Source organism: Ramularia collo-cygni (assembly GCF_900074925.1).
Source record: "Ramularia collo-cygni strain URUG2 genome assembly, contig: RCC_scaffold25, whole genome shotgun sequence".
NCBI lineage: Eukaryota > Fungi > Ascomycota > Dothideomycetes > Mycosphaerellales > Mycosphaerellaceae > Ramularia > Ramularia collo-cygni.
Window position 1 is genome coordinate 236,976 of NW_019716279.1, and position 19,590 is coordinate 256,565.

General features: G+C 51.3%; 10 protein-coding genes; 1 reads left to right on the forward strand and 9 right to left on the reverse strand.

Annotated features, from left to right (window-relative positions):
* Positions 1–109: 109 nt before the first annotated feature.
* On the reverse strand, positions 110–804 carry RCC_10910 (uncharacterized protein; the record flags this gene model as incomplete). XM_023776136.1 has 2 exons in its annotated part: positions 110–506; positions 566–804. The coding sequence occupies 2 exons, from the start codon at positions 802–804 to the stop codon at positions 110–112; spliced, it is 636 nt and encodes a 211-aa protein (XP_023631904.1).
* A 459-nt stretch (positions 805–1,263) lies between these two features.
* RCC_10911 (uncharacterized protein) lies at positions 1,264–1,627 on the reverse strand (the record flags this gene model as incomplete). XM_023776137.1 has 2 exons in its annotated part: positions 1,264–1,343; positions 1,408–1,627. The coding sequence occupies 2 exons, from the start codon at positions 1,625–1,627 to the stop codon at positions 1,264–1,266; spliced, it is 300 nt and encodes a 99-aa protein (XP_023631905.1).
* Positions 1,628–1,688: 61 nt separating this feature from the next.
* Positions 1,689–2,508, reverse strand: RCC_10912 (uncharacterized protein; the record flags this gene model as incomplete). XM_023776138.1 has 2 exons in its annotated part: positions 1,689–2,391; positions 2,444–2,508. 2 exons carry the CDS (start codon positions 2,506–2,508, stop codon positions 1,689–1,691), a joined length of 768 nt encoding a protein of 255 aa, XP_023631906.1.
* Positions 2,509–4,355: 1,847 nt separating this feature from the next.
* On the forward strand, positions 4,356–5,128 carry RCC_10913 (uncharacterized protein; the record flags this gene model as incomplete). XM_023776139.1 has 3 exons in its annotated part: positions 4,356–4,631; positions 4,756–4,929; positions 4,991–5,128. The coding sequence occupies 3 exons, from the start codon at positions 4,356–4,358 to the stop codon at positions 5,126–5,128; spliced, it is 588 nt and encodes a 195-aa protein (XP_023631907.1).
* A 596-nt stretch (positions 5,129–5,724) lies between these two features.
* Positions 5,725–6,177, reverse strand: RCC_10914 (uncharacterized protein; the record flags this gene model as incomplete). Its single annotated transcript, XM_023776140.1, has 1 exon — positions 5,725–6,177. One exon carries the CDS (start codon positions 6,175–6,177, stop codon positions 5,725–5,727), a length of 453 nt encoding a protein of 150 aa, XP_023631908.1.
* Positions 6,178–8,419: 2,242 nt separating this feature from the next.
* Positions 8,420–9,727, reverse strand: RCC_10915 (uncharacterized protein; the record flags this gene model as incomplete). The annotated part of the gene is made up of 1 exon (XM_023776141.1): positions 8,420–9,727. One exon carries the CDS (start codon positions 9,725–9,727, stop codon positions 8,420–8,422), a length of 1,308 nt encoding a protein of 435 aa, XP_023631909.1.
* Positions 9,728–10,377: 650 nt separating this feature from the next.
* On the reverse strand, positions 10,378–12,447 carry RCC_10916 (related to ASN2-asparagine synthetase; the record flags this gene model as incomplete). Its single annotated transcript, XM_023776142.1, has 1 exon — positions 10,378–12,447. One exon carries the CDS (start codon positions 12,445–12,447, stop codon positions 10,378–10,380), a length of 2,070 nt encoding a protein of 689 aa, XP_023631910.1.
* Positions 12,448–12,993: 546 nt separating this feature from the next.
* Positions 12,994–14,438, reverse strand: RCC_10917 (probable NADH:flavin oxidoreductase/12-oxophytodienoate reductase; the record flags this gene model as incomplete). XM_023776143.1 has 3 exons in its annotated part: positions 12,994–13,091; positions 13,156–13,675; positions 13,728–14,438. The coding sequence occupies 3 exons, from the start codon at positions 14,436–14,438 to the stop codon at positions 12,994–12,996; spliced, it is 1,329 nt and encodes a 442-aa protein (XP_023631911.1).
* Positions 14,439–15,291: 853 nt separating this feature from the next.
* RCC_10918 (uncharacterized protein) lies at positions 15,292–17,658 on the reverse strand (the record flags this gene model as incomplete). XM_023776144.1 has 2 exons in its annotated part: positions 15,292–15,984; positions 16,045–17,658. The coding sequence occupies 2 exons, from the start codon at positions 17,656–17,658 to the stop codon at positions 15,292–15,294; spliced, it is 2,307 nt and encodes a 768-aa protein (XP_023631912.1).
* Positions 17,659–17,968: 310 nt separating this feature from the next.
* On the reverse strand, positions 17,969–19,428 carry RCC_10919 (related to serine/threonine protein kinase; the record flags this gene model as incomplete). XM_023776145.1 has 3 exons in its annotated part: positions 17,969–19,113; positions 19,163–19,307; positions 19,366–19,428. The coding sequence occupies 3 exons, from the start codon at positions 19,426–19,428 to the stop codon at positions 17,969–17,971; spliced, it is 1,353 nt and encodes a 450-aa protein (XP_023631913.1).
* Positions 19,429–19,590: the final 162 nt, after the last annotated feature.

Consider the following 19,590-nt stretch of genomic DNA (forward strand, 5'->3'; position numbering starts at 1 on the left):
TGCCCACCAACGGAGGCCTCATGGCTCATCGGAAAATGTTGCAACTGAGATGTGTGCAGACTTTTAAAGGATAATAATTATGTTCCATGAAGAGTTCCATCTTCTCAATCTAACAATTGGACTTGAATCCTCCTGCGCTCTTCACCGCTTTGGCCAGACAGTGATTGGAAATGGTAATGGGTAGGGTACCGCTTGCATGCCACTCCGTTCCATCTGCGGCTGGAGTGTCAAAATAGTCAAACTTCCAGGCTGTCACGGCCCCACAACCTCGAATCTGCCTTTCAAGCTCTTTGCCTTTGTTACTGCTCTCAAAACCTCCTCCCCAGACATCCCAGTTGTATGCCCAAGGGCGGTACTTGGCATTGCAACGTCCGACAGGGCTCCTCGGTGGTGAGGGACGATCCTGAGTTGGGGTTATGGTGTACTTGACCCTGTTCCCATCAGAGATGCTGCCGCCGTGTTTCCAGTTCATCGAATTATCATCTCCTGGCAAGCTGCATCCATTACTACCAGCAGCTGTCAGCATTCAGGTTTCCTGATTTCCCACGAACGGCGCCTGACTTACTTGAGGACGCTCAGATAATATTGGCATTCCTCTTGGAATACCTGATAGCTTCGAGATCCCACAGGCCATTCTGTCGTTACCTCCACACGACCTGGTGTTCCATCGTTGAAGATCTGCGAAAAACTTCGACCCTGCTTCGGCAAGTCCCCCCCCGCGTGAGCTGCGGACTGCTTGCAGTAGTCATCAATATTCCGTTGAGCGCTTGCTTTGGTCCAGATACCGTTTGCTGCTGACATCATTGCACTGCTGCTGACCTTCGGATTTTGCCTTGTCGTCCCAGACTTTTCTAACTACGAGCGGCTCAATGTTGAGCGTTGCATTGACGACATTGCTCTGGTATGCAATGGTGCCGCCGTGCTTCGAATTGGGCTCTCCTGGTTTTTGGGACGTCGCAGCCGTCTGTAACGACACTTAGCCAGGCTGCACAGCTGTGCTCTCCGAGATTGGCATTGGCTCCCCATGCTATGGGACACATTCATGTAGTCGAATGAATCGTGATTGAATGTAGCACTGGTGGAAGCACCGGCTGTTCCCCTGAGATTGTGTGGATCTATAAGTTCAATTGTCGTTAGTCTGCGAGTCTCCAGGTGAACGAATTTTCTCGGGCGGGAAGGTTTCGAATCTACGCACCTGCGCAGAAGCGGTTCACGGCAGATAGCATGGTATCACGACCTCCCCACGTGTCAGATGCATCGGTGCTACAAGCAGCGCCTCCGATCTGAGCTGGATGTCCCCCGGAAGAAAGTCACCTCTGCTGGCGGGAATTGGGCGGCATTCCCTATTCGATTATAAGATTAGATGACATGGAACCCAAGACAGCGACGAAAGAATGGCACACTCACCCTGAGATGCTGCATTATTCGCGGCCATTTGATACAAGATCAGATTGGCGATGAGCGTGTGTCCACTCTGTGTCGGGTGGAATATTCTACTCGTCTCGTCCGTGATGAAGAGCTTCCGGATCCTCGACTTTTGCACAATTTTACCGTTCTTCAAAAGGGTGTGGGTGGTGTTGGCGATGACCGTGCCAGACGATGAGCTATCCCCGACACCCTTGTACATTCTWGACTCGCCACTCTTGGACGAATCATCGTGGAATAAAGATGTTCCGAGGTTGGTGCCATCATTGTGATACATGCGACTGTTGGTTCCTCGGGGGCGAAGCGGGAGCCGTGGCGGTTGGGAAGTTTTGGAGACCAATGGTCTTGTTCCACGATGGATTTGCCATGCCATCCTTCCGAACTTGGATAGAGCCGTATGATGAGGAAATGTCGCGCTGTTGCTCGGTCGTTGAATCGCGCCGCAGAGGTTCACTCCGAGGTTCTAATTCATCGACTTCAGCTTGGAGATCATTAGATGCATTGTCGTCCTCGAGAGCCACCAGGGGATTTTCGTCAATGGTCGCTTGGATCAAGGCGCCGTACAGCTCGTTCAAGGGGCTCCCGGATTCGGGTGTTGATGGTTTATCGTCTCGACGTCTCAGTTCATCGTGAGGTATCCAGGGCTGATCAACCGTATGCATCTGGTAAAAGAACAGATCTCGTCGATTGGCTCCACGTTTCTTGCTTTCGTCTTGACCAGGTTCGCAGAATCTGCCGCCTACGATGCCGACATATCGATCAAAGTCCACGAAGTGAACCTGAGGCCCGCCTCGTTGCACGGCGGCTCGCAGTGCATCGTTCATGATGTCAACGACTTCGTTCATGGCCTTGCGGCGAGCTTGTGTGAGATACTCTCTGTAGAAATAATTCCACCAAAGATGCCACGATACCTTGTCGCAGGTACTGTCTGTATCGTCGAAGAACTTGGCATACCCGACGTAGTAGCTAGGCGATGTGTCAGTACCAGAAGCTTGCCTCGCGAAATGTTGCGACTCACATGTTCCCGCCCGCCGCAAGCTTGGACTTGACGGTGTTGATGAGCGCGTCCACTTTCGAGGCCATGTCACGCTTTATCACGTCCTTTGACTTTTGAAGCTCTTTATCACAGTCTGGATGAGAAAAGCCGCCATAGAATGAGTACACGCACGCATTCAGTATTCCCACCAAATCCGCATCGTTTCCGCCCTGTTGAAATCAGTGACACTCTTTCCAATTCGCCTGCTCCATCTTACTGCAGAAACGATGACATATTGCTGATCGGAAGACAAAGCTTTTGCTTGATCATTAATGCCTTTGATGACTGCCCCCACTACACGCAGTGTAGGTGAAACGAGCAACGCTGGGATCGACTCCCAACTGCAAGGCAACCAGATTTGAATAAGACCCGTCGTATCTGGAGCACGCGAAATTGACCTCTTTACCGGCGCCTATACCAGCGGCATAGCTCGAAAAACGTCAGAACCTGAGAATAGCATAGCGGGGATTGACTTACGAGTCTCCAATAGCTGCTCCTTTGACAAGGTGCGACAGATCKTATGGATCATCTACGATCTGGGCAGCAGCACAGCCGGCAAGAACAAAGAGAGTGATGACAGCCCTGGGACTATGCATAGCAGAATAGGTGCCGAGAATCGGAAGAGAGGAAGTGTAGAAGATGTAGTAATATGCAGTGGGAGAGACGAAAGAAGGTGAAATTGAAATTGAAATGAATGTTCAATGATGGAATGAATGCTCGCATCCGAAAAGTTAGCAATGTGACGGATTTATGAAGGCTCACCTCGATTGCTGATGTACCCGCATCCAGTATTAGACGCCAGGCATGATAAGAACAAGCCCGATGGAGATGGAGTCAATGTCTGCGGCACAGGGGCGACAACAGAAATTATAACATTCATTGGTGGAAGAGTCGGGTGGACCCAATTGCGCTTAGTGCGCCAATCACGAGCATGCCAAGGCTGTTTGTTAGCCTGATCGTTGTTCCCTCTGCAAAAGATAGTTTATGCCGAATATTCTATTCTATTCTTGAAGCATTGAGGCTTTTAAAGCAATGGGCCGATATCGATATCCTAGACGCTCATTGCCCCCTACAGATCTGCATGAGTTCTGTCGAGGTAGAGGGCTAAGCGCTACGCCACAATCCCCCATCTTCCATGAACTGGCCTCGCTCGAGTCGTGGAGGAACTTCTGCGTAGTAGTTCGTTGAGAATCGATAGCTTTTCGACAAGATTCAGCATGCTTTCCAGATTCATAAGCCAGACACTCACTCTTGCAGCTCACAATAAGATGGCCCCAACATCACACTTCGCTCACGCTGCTAAAGCAATAGCCTCCCAAAGACTGTTCCGGATATTTTGTGGATTCAACATGCATCTAGCCGCCAGGACCTATTCGTGGGCACGGCGGTTGCAGAGCGTCGCCGCAGTTGACCACTATCGAGGTCATTGAACTGCTATCAAGACGGTACATATCAATACCATGCAACCCGCTGGCATCGTTACCAAAAGCCTTGAACGATCATGTATACGCTTTGCTTTACTACACTATTGCTGCAGGCAGCAACAACAACAACACTTGCCATACAAAGAGGACTGCTTGGTATGTCTCTTTCGCAACGGTTGCTGAACTCTCTCTGCACAACATCCCATTTGTTTGGCGAGAAAAGGGTCCGAAACTCCTGTTCAGCGGTCCACACAGCTTTGGTTTTTACCAATCCAATGTTGAATATGCGAAGACATGCCACAAATTCGACACAACTTGCACCACTTGCTAACATGTCGGTATAGGTATAAAGCTCAACAATGCACTCGCCGTGGGTGAGAGCCATTCCGTCGTTCTGGGCAGCATCGCGACGATCGAAGGCCTGAGTACCTGGACAGATGAAGAAATCGTCGACCTCGCTTTTACAGCACATGCCGACATGCAGGAAGAATCTTCGCGCGAAGATTCGAGAAGAGCCGTACAACGGACTCAGACTCAACAAGAAGCAGCCCTTTGTTACCAGTACCCTCGTGGTCGATAACACGGCTTACATCTCCTCTTCTCTCAAGGGCGGCCCGTTTCTATATCTGCTTAATGGGGAGACAGACCCCAATAAGAGCCGCTATACGGACTTGAATCCAAAGCTTGAAATCACCGAGGTGCAGAGAGCTTTGACAAGGTGCCAATTGGCCAAATTTACAGAAGAGGTGAGCAGCCAGTTCTCCTGTAGCACAGAGCTACTACACACCTGCGTTTGCTGGAAGGTCCCAAGCCTTCTTCAACTCTTAACAAGCGTCTTTATCATCATATATGGAACTAATGCCTCTGTAGGGTGTCAATCCAGGTCATCGGACCGGCGCCAACTGCGGCGAGCAAATGGCGGCTCTCGCATTCGTCACAACTCAAAGCCAGCGAAGCCTGAAAGGAGCCAAAATTATCTCAATACAGGGGAAAAAAGACAACGCAAGTGTTGCGCCACCATGTGGTGACCCAAAGGGTAACCTGGTCAGTGTGGTTTTTGACAAGGATCTTTGGAGAGCGACATTCCACTGACTGGAAACTCTAGATTTTCACGGGAGAATGGGGTTGTCATGACTTTACTTCGGAGATCGGTATGGGTATGACGGTGATTAAGAGTAAGGATCGAAAGGCAAGGGATGTATCACCGCAAGATATCGCGATTACATATGCGGTTTACCCTTGAGCACGATGGCTCTGGAGAGTTCATTCACTCGCTCGAGCAAGACGCAGAGTGACATGGAAGAAAGCTACTAGGTGAATGAGGTTGTATACTTGACGAACACTCTGCTGGTCAGTGGTGTTCTGTCGAACCAACGAGCGTTGGACGTACGGAGAGAGCAGCTTTGGGAAGGGTTTGGGAGTGAATGATAAATTAGATCTCGTAATGATAGCGGGTCGAACGGACGGTATACATGTGCTAGGAGTATAGATTTGTAATAGATGATTGGTCGTGAATTGCTTTGCACAATTCCATGCACAGAGATGATATCGACATTTCCGACCAACAAGAATGTGCTAATCTTGGTGATGACTTGAGAACAGATCAATCGTGGAGGCTATAAAGAGAGAGAGAGAGAGACGAATGATGTTGCACAAACGGACTCAAAAAGATTGTTACTTAAGATGTCTATATATTCATACTACTCGCTGCCACCGTCAAAAGATTCCACAACTGTCACCTCAAATCTACTTCTCACACTCCTTTTCCCTCTCTAAAGATATCTTGTGTGTCTCCGTACGACCTTACTGAGGATGACCAGACAACTCCACAGTCAGGTCTCATTCCATCACCTCCTGAAACTCCGCCCGAAACCTGCGGATCTCTTCTTGAAGCTCCTCACTGGCGTTATCAGGATCCATTTCCAACTGATCCATTTCTTCCATGGCCGCTTGGATCATCGCAGCATATTGCTCATTGAGCGTCATCCCAGCCATATCCTCGTTCCTTTTACGCGGAGCAGACTTTGAATTGCGGCGCCGCCGACTAGGTAGCTTAACATCTGCCACTGGCCCATGTACAGCAATGTCGTGGACGGCATTGTTGTCATCTTCAAGTGGAAGAGTAGCCTTGTTCTTTCCCTCCACGGTTGATTGCATCAAATCGGCGTAGAGCTCGTTGAGCGTGCTTCCAGTGCGTTCTCCGGGGTATACCAGTCGATGAGGACTGTTCTGTCGTCGAAGTTCTGAATGGTACTCCATCTCTCGGGCCTTTGCAGGTGGATGACTTGTCATGTTAGAATGAAAACACGACAAGGAAGTAGGAAGCTCACGAGTCGCCCCAAGTCGCTCGTTCGGCAATGCCATGGGCCATATTTGTGACTGGTAATGTAGCACTTATGGCAATGCTCAGCAGTGCGAGCAAGAAATAGAACGTGGCCATCACGGACGAAGCCATGGAGAGATGTTGCTGAGAAAAGTGACGATCTTCAGGTGAATGTTTCTGGAATAGTAGACAGTGTCAAGAATGGCATACAATCCTGCGTTACCTTCACGGGCGATGGACTATATATATAGACAATCGTAGAGCCGAGAGCAAAATGATGTCTGCAGAAGTTAGTGCTGTGCCTCATGGGCGTCTATTGCGACGTCTAGGTTGGTGGCTGAGCCGAGTCTTCTGCGAGCCAACCACAGGCCGAGAATGCCTCGATTGAGCGACAACGAGCGGTAAAATGTTTCATCCTATTCTTATCGTCTATAAGGTGGTACTTTCCTAGGATGCTTCTGGTCCTGTCGAATGTGCTGGACTGGAGGTGTCCTTTGAGACTCACAGAAAGTCTTTTTTTATGCAACGTTGTGCTGCGCTAGGCTTAATCAGGACAAGCGTACCCGGGGCTGGCAACTTAAAAACAACATCCAAGTTCCAACACGCCCAGCAGTATTGAACTCTGTACTTGGCGCTCATCTTTTGATTTACGACCTGTGAAGGTATGGATGTCCGACTCAATCCTGAACTTTGAATCATCCACGCGCAGGTGGCGTTACATGGGTCTCCTCTGAAGGATTCTGGCGTGCACAAGTTGGTCCTGCACCCTCTCGCGAGCTTGGCACATTGGGCCGTCTTGCCATGTCGTTGATGGAAAATGATGGCGAGCCGTCCGCTTGGGAGAGATCACCTACGTCTTTGTGTGTTGCCGATGATAGAATCCCCAGGGTAGGATCAGAGACAGTGTCTTCGCCGTAAGCCCCTTATTGCTCTTCTGCCCCCACCATCTTTGTTACATCCTGCCCTCGACCCTGCATCTTGGTATCAACATGGTACATGGCAATTGACTGATAGCCTTGATATCGACCATACTCATCCCGTAACAGCACAACAATTCGACTCCTCGATATCGCAGTGTCCGGCACAATGCGACTTTGAGAATCCTTCTTCATCTTGGACCTACTACTATGATCTTGATAAGCTTGACAGCTGCGACGGAATCACACTGTTCCGGCTAAACGTCAACAATGAGGTTGATGATCCGGATACGAATGTGTACTTCCGTGCGTGTACTGCTTCGGGTGGATCTGTTCGAGAAGAGACGGCCATCGACAATCGCATCTTAAAAAGACAACAACTTTCGTTTAATCAAACGGCTTCCCGTTCTAATAATGTTGTAACAAGTACATCTCGCTCCGAGATCTCTGGCGATGTTAGAGATGCATAATATGGACTTAATAGCTTAAGAGCGTTTCTCTAGAATGGCGTCCAAAGGGACTACACTGCTCTTTTCTCGATCTGGCCGAACGGTCGCAGGTCTCTACTCGGGATCGCAAGTCGATTCAAAGGTTTCCAAGTCCGCCGTTTCTTAAATCTTTGTATTCCCCGGCCAAGGTATACTATCACAGCAAATACTCACGCAGGCCTGTGGCTCTGGCAACGAGACAATCAGCCCACAGTTCTTCGGAGTCTTCATAAACAATGTCGGCGACGTTGCTGCTGTGCAAGACGCATTGCGAAGTTGGAATGGCGCTGAGTGTATCACTGCGGGTACGCCTGTAGTCTCCGAGCGTGCTAGTGTCAACATCGTTTCGAGGACTGGGGTATCTGTTACACCCAATACCGAGACAACCTCAGAAGACAGTGCTAGACTTGGCACGAGATCGTCTGTAAAACGCATAGACACTTGCCAATGCACTCAAGGTATGCATCCTCTTTGGATGTTCTTCTCCACGGTCCAAAGACTAATTCGTCGAGTTCAACCTGGTGATGGTTGCTTTTCCGTGGCTCAACGCTGCGGCATCTCACGATCAGCGATGGACGGCTACAACAGAGCCAACCTCTGCTCAAGCCTTAAGCCTGAAGAGGTTCGTTATACACCACCCCTTGTCCTCGATCTCCTCAAGTCAATGCTGATCTCCCTATAGTACGTGTGCTGCTCAGGTGGCTCACTGCCCGACTTCTCACCCCAATCCGGCGCTGATGGTCGATGCTCTGCGTACACTGTAGAAGTAGGAGACAGTTGCTTCGATATTGCTGAAGTATTTGCGTTCACCACCTACTATTGCTGCTCTTATCATTTAAGTTCTCGCCTTGACGCTCCCGATCCAGCTGGGCGTCAAACTCTCGCTGTGCGTCGGATCTTGATGGTGACGTATTCTGCCCTGACTGAAAACTCGCCCTACTTCGGTCTTGAGGGGACATATTGCTACCACCACCGAAGCCAAAAGCGTCATCGTCGTCGTTGGGTTGTCTTTGAACCCCTCGCGAAGGTGATTGTTGTTGTTGTTGTTGTGTGGATTGGCCGGTCTGCTGCTGTCGCAACCTCTCCCATGCACTTCCGCTGTTGCTTGTTGCTGGCTGAGATTGTGTTTGTKTAGTATTCGACGGCCGTGAGGCAGTCTGTGGCAATGCCGCTTGTGCTGATGAAGCCTTGTATGCAGCCTCTTCACTCCTCTGCTCCTGCTGTTGCAATTGCTGAATCTGAGAATCGCTCAACATGCCCATGTCTCCTTGGGAGGCTTCAAAGTCCTCCTTGAACGAACCACCAGTGGGTGACATGTCGTCGCCAGTATTGGTTGTTCTCGTGCCTGAGCTTTGCGCCCTTGTCCTCTGCCTCGCCATCTCAAAGCTCTCCTGTCCTCTTCTCCCCTCTGTGCGGTCCTCAATCGGCAGTCCCTTTTGCGCCGCTCTCTCCTGGGACATCTTCTTCAACGTTTCGTTGACATCCTTCAGCCTAGGATCCTGCAAGCGTCCGACATTCGCCACAGTCATCGCATAGCTCCCCATCAGAATCTCGCCGGCGAACAGGCCCAAGGCGCCGTATGCATTGAATCGCAACACCTGCCACGCGGCCCTAGCAAATCGTCCCTTTAGCATGAAGAATTTGTCCGGATTGAACTTTTCTCCCGGTGTCCAGCCCGGAAAGCGATAACTCTGCCGTGCTTGTGGTCTGTACGCAATCAGACCTGCTGTCAATATTCCCAAGGGAGGACCAAATGATGCTAGACGGAGGGCTTTGGCGAGGTGATAGACCAGAGCATCGCCTTCGGCTTGCTCAAAGGGACGACCGACGACCTTGTAGTAATCGTCGCTGGCTTTCTGCACCGTCTCGCCCATTTGCTTCTGGGCTATTGCATCGGACTGCCCTTGCCCCATGGGAAACCACGGCATTGGAAGGTTGGAAAAGTTGATATACAGGGGAGGAAGTCCATTGGGTCGTGTAACGGGCCAGGCCGAGGGCGAGCGGGTGGAGAGGAAGGTGGGGGATTGATSGCCATCGTAGCGGTCCATGTCGGACGACGGAGGGGGTGGAGAAGAAAAGGCCGAATCGGGGGTGGAGGCGTCCTCCAACACCATCTTGGCGGCAAGAGTTGAAGAAGTAGAGAATGGGTGGTGTTGGAGAGGGAATGGATGTTGGAAGTGAGTTGGAGATCGAGCTTCGAGGTTGATGACGATGCAACATTCCCGCCGGAGCTATGAATGCCTAGTGGCACGTGCTTGGAACCATCATCCGAACAACATTCACCTTGTTGCATCTGCTCATCAATATATTGAAGCAGAAGTTGATGAGAGGCGTCTGCACATTCTCAACGTTAAAGCAACCCATTTCAGCGGAATGGTAGGGCGTTCATGGTTGGTGAGGTGAGCATCAACGATCAACATGATCAATGGCAAGCCTGGTCGTCATCACCCYGCTCTAGACTCCAGACTTGATTCATATCACATCCATACCACATATGTGCTTGAAAGGGCACAAAGTCACCTGAGTCTTGTCCTAAGATCCCCATGGCACCCTCTAGAGTCCAATCACTTCCGCCCCCGGAAACATCTCTGGCAATGATCCAACACTGCAACCTGTTCGTACAAGAACCTCTCGACCAGGATAGCTCTGCTGATTGGCCTCTATGGCGAATGATGAGAAGAAGTGAAGACAAAGATCAAAGACATCCTCCTTCTTGGAGGAGGACTCTATCGTACAAGCCATCTATCAAGGGCTCATAAAGACACTAATCTTGCCCACATGGTTGCCAAGTCTGGACTCCAAACTGGAGTCCAATGGAGATGATCTGAGCCAGCCAGATGACCTTTCTAAACAGGATCTGATCCTTGCCGTGGAATGCTCGATCCACGATGTCTTGACACACATCCCAATCAGCAAATCCTAGCTTCTCGATGTTGTCGCGAGTTACGAGCGAGGAGAGCTTGTGATACAAAGATCCACCCACTTCCCATTTGAAGGGCGCTGCAAATGCTTGCTTGCGCTTTGTATACACCTCCTCGGTGACGAATGGCTTAACGGCTTCTCGAAAGAGCCACTTTTCGACCGGCGCCTCCCCGGCTTGGAGGTGAACCAGCATATCTGCTGAGAGTGTATGCGCGAATTCAGCCACAACATGATCCAGGAATGGTGGACGGGACTCCACCCCATGAGCCATCTCGGCACCGTCGCTAATGGCAGCAATCACCATATTTGGCAAGATGGTCTTGATCCATGCAAGCATCCCACGGTTCATAGGATGGCACTTTGCCATTGCTTGGATTTCCTCGTCGGTGTAAAGTTCGTGTATGGCCTGGTAAGGACTGCTCCTCATACGAACCTCTTTCAACAACCATTCGTCATGTCTCGATACGGCCATGTTGCAGAATCCAGGTGGAAGTCCCAACTTCTCGGCGAACTCATCCTCCTGCTCAGTCTTGGTCTCTCTGATACCGAACCATTCGAGATGTCCAGCCTTTTCCGCCCTTATCTGCTCCCGTTGAGCAGTGTCCGTACCCTGGAGACTCGCAGGACGGTGCTCGTCGTCTGCCAAAAGACGGTCCGCAGCGTAAAAAGGGTACCCTCCAAACAATTCATCGCCACCATCGCCATTCAGGACTACCTTTAGGCCCCGCTTGGATATTTGTCTGCTCAAGGCCTTTTTGGCAATGTGCTGCAAGTCCCACATCAGCGCCTCCCCGAGCCAACACGCCTCATCGAATTCGTCCACTAGGATCTGCTCATCGACGACAACCTTCTCAATCGGAAGGCCAATATATTCTGCCGTTCTACAAGCAACAGCCGATYCGTCCACGTTATCGTCGTCTGGAAAGCCAATTGTGAAGCATACTGGTAATTGCAGCTCAGAGCCGTGCTTGGATCCTGATTGCCGCAAGCTCAGTTCGGCAACCATACCAGCCACGGCACTACTATCAACTCCTCCACTCAAGAGAATCCCCACCGGAACATCCGTGGATTCCAATCGAAGTCGAACCGCTTCTAGTAGTATACTTCGAAGCTCCTGAATCAACCCTTCAACGGGTCGATCGTCCATACCTCCACTGTTGATGGGATACGTTGTGCGCCAATACGGTTCAAACTTCAACTGCTCGCCCTGTCCCTGCCGAAGAACCAGAACATGTCCGGCAGGAAACTTYCTGATCCCGTGGAAGAGGGTTCGATTTCCATAATGTCCGCCTCCCTGGCCGAGACACGTCACATCCCAACGCAACGAGTCCCTGTTCTCCAGCAACTCCACAACGCCTTTGCATTGCGTCGCAATCAGAAGCTTTCCATCGAAGACCCCATAATGCAATGGCTTGACCCCAAACCTATCCCGCGCCACCACAAGCCTCTTCTCTTTGGCATCAAACAACACCAAGGAGAATTCCCCCCGAAGCTGCTCCACGAAAAAGGTTCCGTGGCGTTTATACAATGCGATCACCATTTCCGAATCCGAAGCCGATCGAAAGGTATAGTCCTTCTCGAGGTCCTCTCGAAGCTGAGAATCATAGTACAGTTCTCCATTAACCACAACGTGAATACCATCTTCTTCCTCCGCGGACCCACTGTGCAGGGGTTGATTACCTGCACAGCTCAGATCTCGGGTCGAAAGTCGTACATGGCCCAGTCCAGCGGTGCCGTCGGGGGAGACCCATATGCCCTTTGCGTCTGGCCCGCGATGTCTCATCGCTTCAACACTGGAGTCCAATTGAGCGGCGAGCTTGGCCCGATGTTGTTTCTTCTCGACATCGACATCCCTGCCAAGACGGTTGTTGTTGTCGTCGTCCAGAGCGAGCCAGGCGGTTATGCCGCACATGTTTGTATCTTTGAGTCCCGCCCGATTCACGGAGACTTTCGTTGTGCAGTAATGGTACCCGCCGGTTTGGGATGTCGTTGACAATCACGTTTTTGGGGGAAGAGTTTGTTGATTGATTGAATGATTGATTGGGGTTGTTAACAGAGTCGAGGGTWGGCCTACGATGGAAAGAAATTTAACCCAGTTTTCAAAGTTTGAATATTCGCCCGTCAATCCCAGCCTCCGAGATTCATCGCCGTGATATTTTTTTCTCGAAGAAGATATTGCCAAGCATCTATCGATCAGCGGTTCTGCATATGCGCGTTTGTTTCACTTACATATCTGAATATCTCATGGTTCGTTCGAGGCGAACGCCACGTGGAGAGAAGAGAAAAAAAATGTTGGCTTACGTCACTATCATGTGCTAGCCTCGATCAGGGAGGCACGTCGGGCCCACAGAAGGACTATCAACCATGATGGGCCTTGTATCCCGGATGGTATGGGAAACGGACCATGTCGTTCCGTGTCCCCTCTCTACAATTCTATCTTGATGCCTTCCGGTCAACTCTACAACTTCGGAAACCTCACTCTCAGGAACTGCGAAGGCCATGCAATATCCACTCCCAATTGCCACGCAACCTTCAACACCCACTCCGGTTCTCTCACTAAAGATCACAAGTCAGCCCGAACATACATACGCTTCCACAAGATGTCGTTGGTGGAACTTACTGAATTGCCTCGCCACCAAAATAACATCTGCCATGGCCTCCTTCCCCTCGGTCATCTCTTTAGCAACCACTGCCTCTTCTTGAACAATGTCCCTCGCCTGTTCGGCCTCTGTAATCAGTCCCACAGCACCAATCAGCAATTCCTTCCCAGCAGCCTTGACTTCCTTGCGAATTCTCGCGGCGATTTTGATTTGATAGTCCTTTGAGTTGAACATGTTAATCTTCTGCTCTGGGTGATTGCCTCCTGAGCTGACATCCAACAGGTCGACTCCAAGGTCTGCCACGATCTTGGAGATTTGAATCGTACTCTCAACGTCCCAGCTACCGTACTTCTGATTGAGGGCAGAATCTTCCATCCATTCTGTGGAGGAAAGGCGGAGGAATAGAGGCATACTTGCGGGAATCACGGCGCGGATTGCTTGAGTGATTTCCATCAGAAGCCGAGTGCGGTTTTCAAATGAGCCGCCGTATGCATCCGTCCGACGGTTGGTGAGCGGTGAGAGAAACTGATGGATCAGATACTGCGAGATATCTGTTAGTACACATTCTCCGATGATTGACAGGTAAGCTCACTCCATGCGCTCCATGGATTTCAATGACATCCACTCCAGCCCTCACTGCTCTCACAGCCGCATCCGCCCAATCCTTCACAAGCTGCTGAATCTCCTCGCCACTCAATTCTCTCGGAGCATAGTACCCTCTACTAGGATCATCCTCCCGCTTCAGATCCCATACGAAATCCTCACCACCCGAAGGTCCTACAACGTCCTCCGGCCATCCTCCAACATCCTTCCCCGCCCGCTTACTCGCAAGTCTGCTCTGTGCCGCAATGAACGGTGCAACAGTACTAGCCTTTCTCCCTGCATGCGCAAGTTGCATTCCGCAAAGAGCACCTTGAGCATGGCAGAAATTCGCTACAGCTTTGACGCCGTCGATTTGTGCGTCGCTCCACAAGCCAGGGCAGTTTGGGGAAATGCGGCCGTTGGGTTGGACCCCAGTCGCTTCGATAAAAATCAAGGAGGAGCCTTTGAGAGCATAGTGGCCTAGGGTGGCGATATGATATGGTGTGAGAGCTCCGATTTGAGGGCCGGACTCCGAGGTGGAGTATTGACACATGGGAGCTACAAGGATACGATTCTTGAGGGTCACTCCGCGAATCTGAAGGGGCTGAAAGAGTACGGGATCGGATGCAGAGGGCTTGAAAGGGGTTCCGGGGGACGTGTTATGTTGGGGGTGGAAGTAAGGTATCCCCGTGACTGGGGTGTTGTAAGTGCTCGGAGACATGATTGCTTTTCTGGGTAGAGTTTGAATGAATTGGGGAATGGGTATCTTTTTCGAGGAAGTGTGTGTGTAGAAACTGAAACCTTGAAGTCCGAGAGTGGACGAATGTTTTTCGGTGACTGCCCTGCCCGGTGGATTTCAAAGCAGATCGCGGAAAGATGAAGCGAAACACCATTTCGGCTACTTCGGCAAAGTCTAGGTAGTGCGCTATGCCGAGGGACGGTAGCGATAGATGGTGTGCTTTGCTGAGCACACCCGAGTAATGATCACATTGTGTGAAGAGAACAGAACGATGGGTGGCACAGAGTTGATGGGAATCTATCGAAGGAGCAGAGGGATGTGGTGGAACAGGTTTTCGGTAACCTTATTACAATTATGTATTTGGTTGTTACGCTAACATTACGCGTCGATTACGACGCCTTACTCCATCCAACTCTTGACCCTGCCCCCCTTTTCCACTCCTTGTCAATACCTTATAGATGACTGAGTTGGGCTGTATCTTCTTTACTTACAGAACCGTGAAACCGTGCTCAGTCTCACGGACTTGTTGCTATGCAGGTGGGAGGAATACGGTCAGGACATTGAAAGTATCAGTGCAAGCTTCCCGAAAGAGAATCCACATTTTTAGTCTATTCAGTCTAGCATCATTCTCTGCAAAACAACGAGCGTCTGCTGATACAGATTCGAGCACCCACAGAGAGAGACTCCTCTTATGGTAGCCTCATCAAAATCAAATCTCGAGCTCACGCATCCTCCGAATGAAACAAACCCCATTGAAACACCGCGCCAATCCGATTGCCTGCCGTCAAACGCCATCATGCGCATCCCGATATTCCGAGAGCTGCCACGCCATCACTCAAGCAGAAGCGTCGTCCCACGCTTCCTTCTCCACACGATTCTCCTTGTTCTCGGCTCCGTTCTGCGTCTTCTGTGTAGTATCCGGCTCCTTTCCTTCTGCTGCATCCTTGCACGCCTCCTCGCGTTCGGCAGCCTTGCGTAGATTGAGCTTCCGCTTCTTCTCGAGCCATCTCTTCTTGTTCTTCACCTTCTTCTCCTGCTGTGCTGCCAAGACTGCCATTTGCTCTTCCTCCTCCGCCGCACGCTTCTTCTGAGCCTTGCGGAGCTCATACCACATCGCCTTCTTCTCGGGCCAATCCACCCAGAATTTCAGTCCAGGCATGGGCATCTTGTGCTCATCCATTCGATACTGAATGAAAGCAATCCACTGTTCTGCCGCAAGTCCGAGAACCTTGAGATCGTTGACCTCCATCCCAAAGATGCTGCGCTCGATGTTGAGCTCGCTGAACGCATATCCGAGGGCCTTCTCATACTGTCCTAGTCCGAGCGCAAAATCGGAAGCAAACCGGTACGCCTTGGCCAATTCAGTGGTGATGAGACGCTCCCCGATGAGAATCTTACAGGCGTCCTCGGCCTGCGCCAATGCTGCCAGTCGGGAAGCCGGGTAGTAGGGATTGCTACCAATTTGATCAGGTGTGGTGCCGTCTTGGTATTTGAACTTGTTGAGGCCCCAGACAACGCATTCAAGACCCTGAATCGAGTTAGCCATCATTTTTGAAACACGCAACCTGCCCGCTGGTCGGGCACTCACCTCACGCTGAGCGTCGGATCCAGGGATCAGCCCTGAGCAGGCATCACACTTGCACATGAAACCGTAGTGCTTCAACAAGTATTCCTGACGCTTCTCGGTGCGCTGATAGTTGGATACACCGCCGAGATAATTCGCCAAAAGCTCCTCGCCGGCCTCGATATCGCGTGCAGCATGCACGGTCTCCTTGCCTTGGAGCTCCGCATTGTTGGAGAAGTGAACGTTTGGGACACATGAGTGATTGATGCGTGAGGCGGTTTCAAATACACCCAGCGCGGATTGATCAGCAAGCACAAAGTCGTTGGCGGCAAAGATGCTCATTATCTCGACCAGTCTCGCCACCTCCTGCTTGTCAGCGATGTTACCATTATTGGAAGTAATCTCCTGCTCGAAATCGATATGCTTGGGGGCAAAGGCGTGGAGTTCCCTGAAGATTCTCTTCTTCTCCTGTGGTAGCTGATCGTAGGCCTCGATCGTTAGAGCAATGTCGTTCTCCGGGATCTTGAGGAGTGGATCTTCGCAGATGAGCCTGGTGCYCGCTGGAATGTTCCTGATGGCAAATAGACCGACGCCTCTGTCCGGCGTCTGGCACTGCTCAAAGAAGGGTGCCGCAGAGTCAGTAGAAGCAGGCTGTCGGCGGGGCTCGCGACGGTGTTGCACTGGTGCTGTGACCGGTCCGTGCACGGTGGGAACAAACTCGGCAGCAGTGGCAGTGATGGCCGGGCCAGTCACGGGCGGGCGCGCGGGTCCGAATGGGACGAACTCGGCTGCAGAAATRCTCAAAGGTGTGGTCTTGGACGGTGATGAAGCGCTGCTGTGAATCGTGGCAGATTTTTCGCCATCCACGATGACGTTCAAAGCGGGCTGCTTTAGCTCAGGTGCTTTTTCTGCGGCACGTGTAGAGGTGGTGTGAGCAACAAGCTTGATCGACGAAGGTGCGTCGGTCTTGGTGACCTCGACGGCATCCACACCGTTACTGCGCGACGGCTCATTCAACTCCACCGAGCTCATATCACAGCGGTTGGGATCGATCTGAGTGAGATCGTCTCCATTCAGTGGTGGATTCTTTGACTCCTCGGCATCTTGAGTGAAGTTATCGAGGATTGTGTTAGCAGCCATGGACAGCCATTCCTGCTCCGTCGGGTCATCCGTAGTCGGCGAACTGGTGTGACGAGGCGCGACATCGTGCTCGGCAACAGTGGTGCAGTCAGTCATGGAAAAAGCTGCTGTTGTGTTCCGGATCTCCGCGGAACCACCCTGCACAGGAGTGCTGCTGGTAAGATCCCCCGGTACCTTTGCAAAAGGGCTCTCCGTGTGAAGTCCGTTGTCAGACTCCAAAGGGGTGTCAATGCAATGCCAACTGCCATCTTCAGAGTCTGATGGCACGTCATCGACAAGCTTGCACTCGCGACCTGCGAATTGGACGATGGCGCTGACGCCGATACCATCGTCTCCCTTGGACTGCTGTGAGGGGATGGTGGCGGTATGTCCCGAGTCAGATCGTGTTGCCGCATCAACAGAATGCGCGGGCGCGGTTGTTGAAGGCGATGCAGATTGTGCAGGCGCCGAGTTCAAGAAGAAGAAAACATGGCGCAGTGCATTGGTTGCGGAATCCATGATGGAGGATTGCGCTTGACGATGGAATTGTGATGTGGATGTCTCGGATTTTCAGAAGACGGACGTGCCTGCCTGATGAAAGCGAAACAAGTTCCAAGGTTTGCTTGCGGGACGGTGCGGGGGCGGCGGCGGCGGTGACCCCTACTTACGGTACTCCTCCCGCCCCGGACGAATTCATGGACAGAATAATGAGACACGAGATTGGAGATTGAACAAGGCAAGGTCGAGAATATAAGCACTTACACATAACTCATCGATTCGTGAGACAGCATTTGCTCAACGTCTCTCTTCAATGAAGAAGGAGAGCAATCTAGATGGCCCATCCACTGGCCTTCTTCTTCGTTCGCACCTTTGCGGCCACCTCGCTAGGATCTCGATCTCTTGGCAGGTCATCGACCGGGAAGTTTGCCGCTTGAAGAGGTGCTGGAGGAGGATGGTCCGCCAGGGACAGCGCCGATACCTCCTCCGCGATTTCCGCCGGCTGCACAGATGATTGCCCTTCGTCCACCTGGGCATCTGCTTCAGCGTCTACCGCGTGGCTCTCTGTCGGGCCATCATCTTCCTCTACGTCGCCGTCTTCATAATCATCTTCATTATCCTCCTCGTCCTCATCATCGTCATCCTGCCCCTCGGCAGCAGCCTCAACCTCATTCTGCACATTGCCCGTCCCCTCAATGAACCTTTCCAAGTCCTTGCCCATCTTTCTAGAAAACCCACTCGCCTCCACTTCGACATCTAACCTTTTCTTTGGATCGGCGCCTTTGGTCGCATCCTCAAACGATGGGGCCGGCTCATCCGAAGTGTACCGAAACTTTCTGTCAAAGTACCTCCGTATGCACTCGACGTCCCGGTCAAAGTACCATTTCGCATTCGAGTGATTTGTGCTGACAGTCTGGGGAAAGTCAATCAGGATCGGCTGTAGCACTATCTTCCCACTAGCCAAAGTTTTCTCTTTGATGAGAATGTTGAACTCGTTGAAATCTCCGTGAATCAGACCACGTCGCGCGAGTTGCACAATCATATCCATCAACTCCGCGTACAGCTTTCCGGGATCTGGAATACTCTCAATCCCTCTCAACGGGAATGAATCGACAAATTCCATAACCACAGTGTGTCGACTCCACGCCAGAGGTTCTGGAACTGGGAATCCCTCCCGGTGGAGCACACACATGAAAGCGTATTCTTTCTGTGCCGCTAGACGGGAGAGATACATCCATGATCCAGCATGACGATTCCGGAGATAGTCGCGGTTAGCTTTCACGGTGCGAAAGGAAATGCGGCCTAGACGGTGGAGCTTGAGAGCTAATTGGCGACCGTCGGGTGCGGCAGTAATGTAGACATCTGCTTCCTTTCCCACACCGATCTGGTTCCCAACGCTAAATATGATATCGGAACGACGATGCGTGTTGAGAGAGAGGTAGTCGTAGCCGCCGTAAGTTAAGCGGTAGCCATCGTCTGACGGTTGGGTTAGTACAGGATCAGGAATGGAACGGAAGAGACAAACATTTGGCATTTTTGACTTTTCCAATCAAGCCTTCTTTCGCCAGATTGGAGATGTTTCTGTGCACTCCGCTGCCTCCTCGAAGACCAGACAGCGAGCCGATCAGTGGTGTGGGTACTACTTCATGGTTCTTGCTGCCTTGTTCGACCTGGGAACGAAAATTCTTAGCGTGATATTTCAATGGATGTGATGATAGTAGTGCTCACTGCAGCCAAGACTCTCCAATCGTCATTGTTGAGATATCTCAGCGCCGCCGTGTCGAGTTTCATGCTGGCGTTCTGATAATGTTGTAACTCTGGTCTAGAAATTTTGAAGATCGCGCCAAAATAAAGGTGAAGTCGGCCGTCGCTGACGCTTGAAAGGACCGTGCACGCTTGAGCTCCGACGACGAGCGCGACTGTAGCCTGTATCAAACACGCCAGATCACTTTG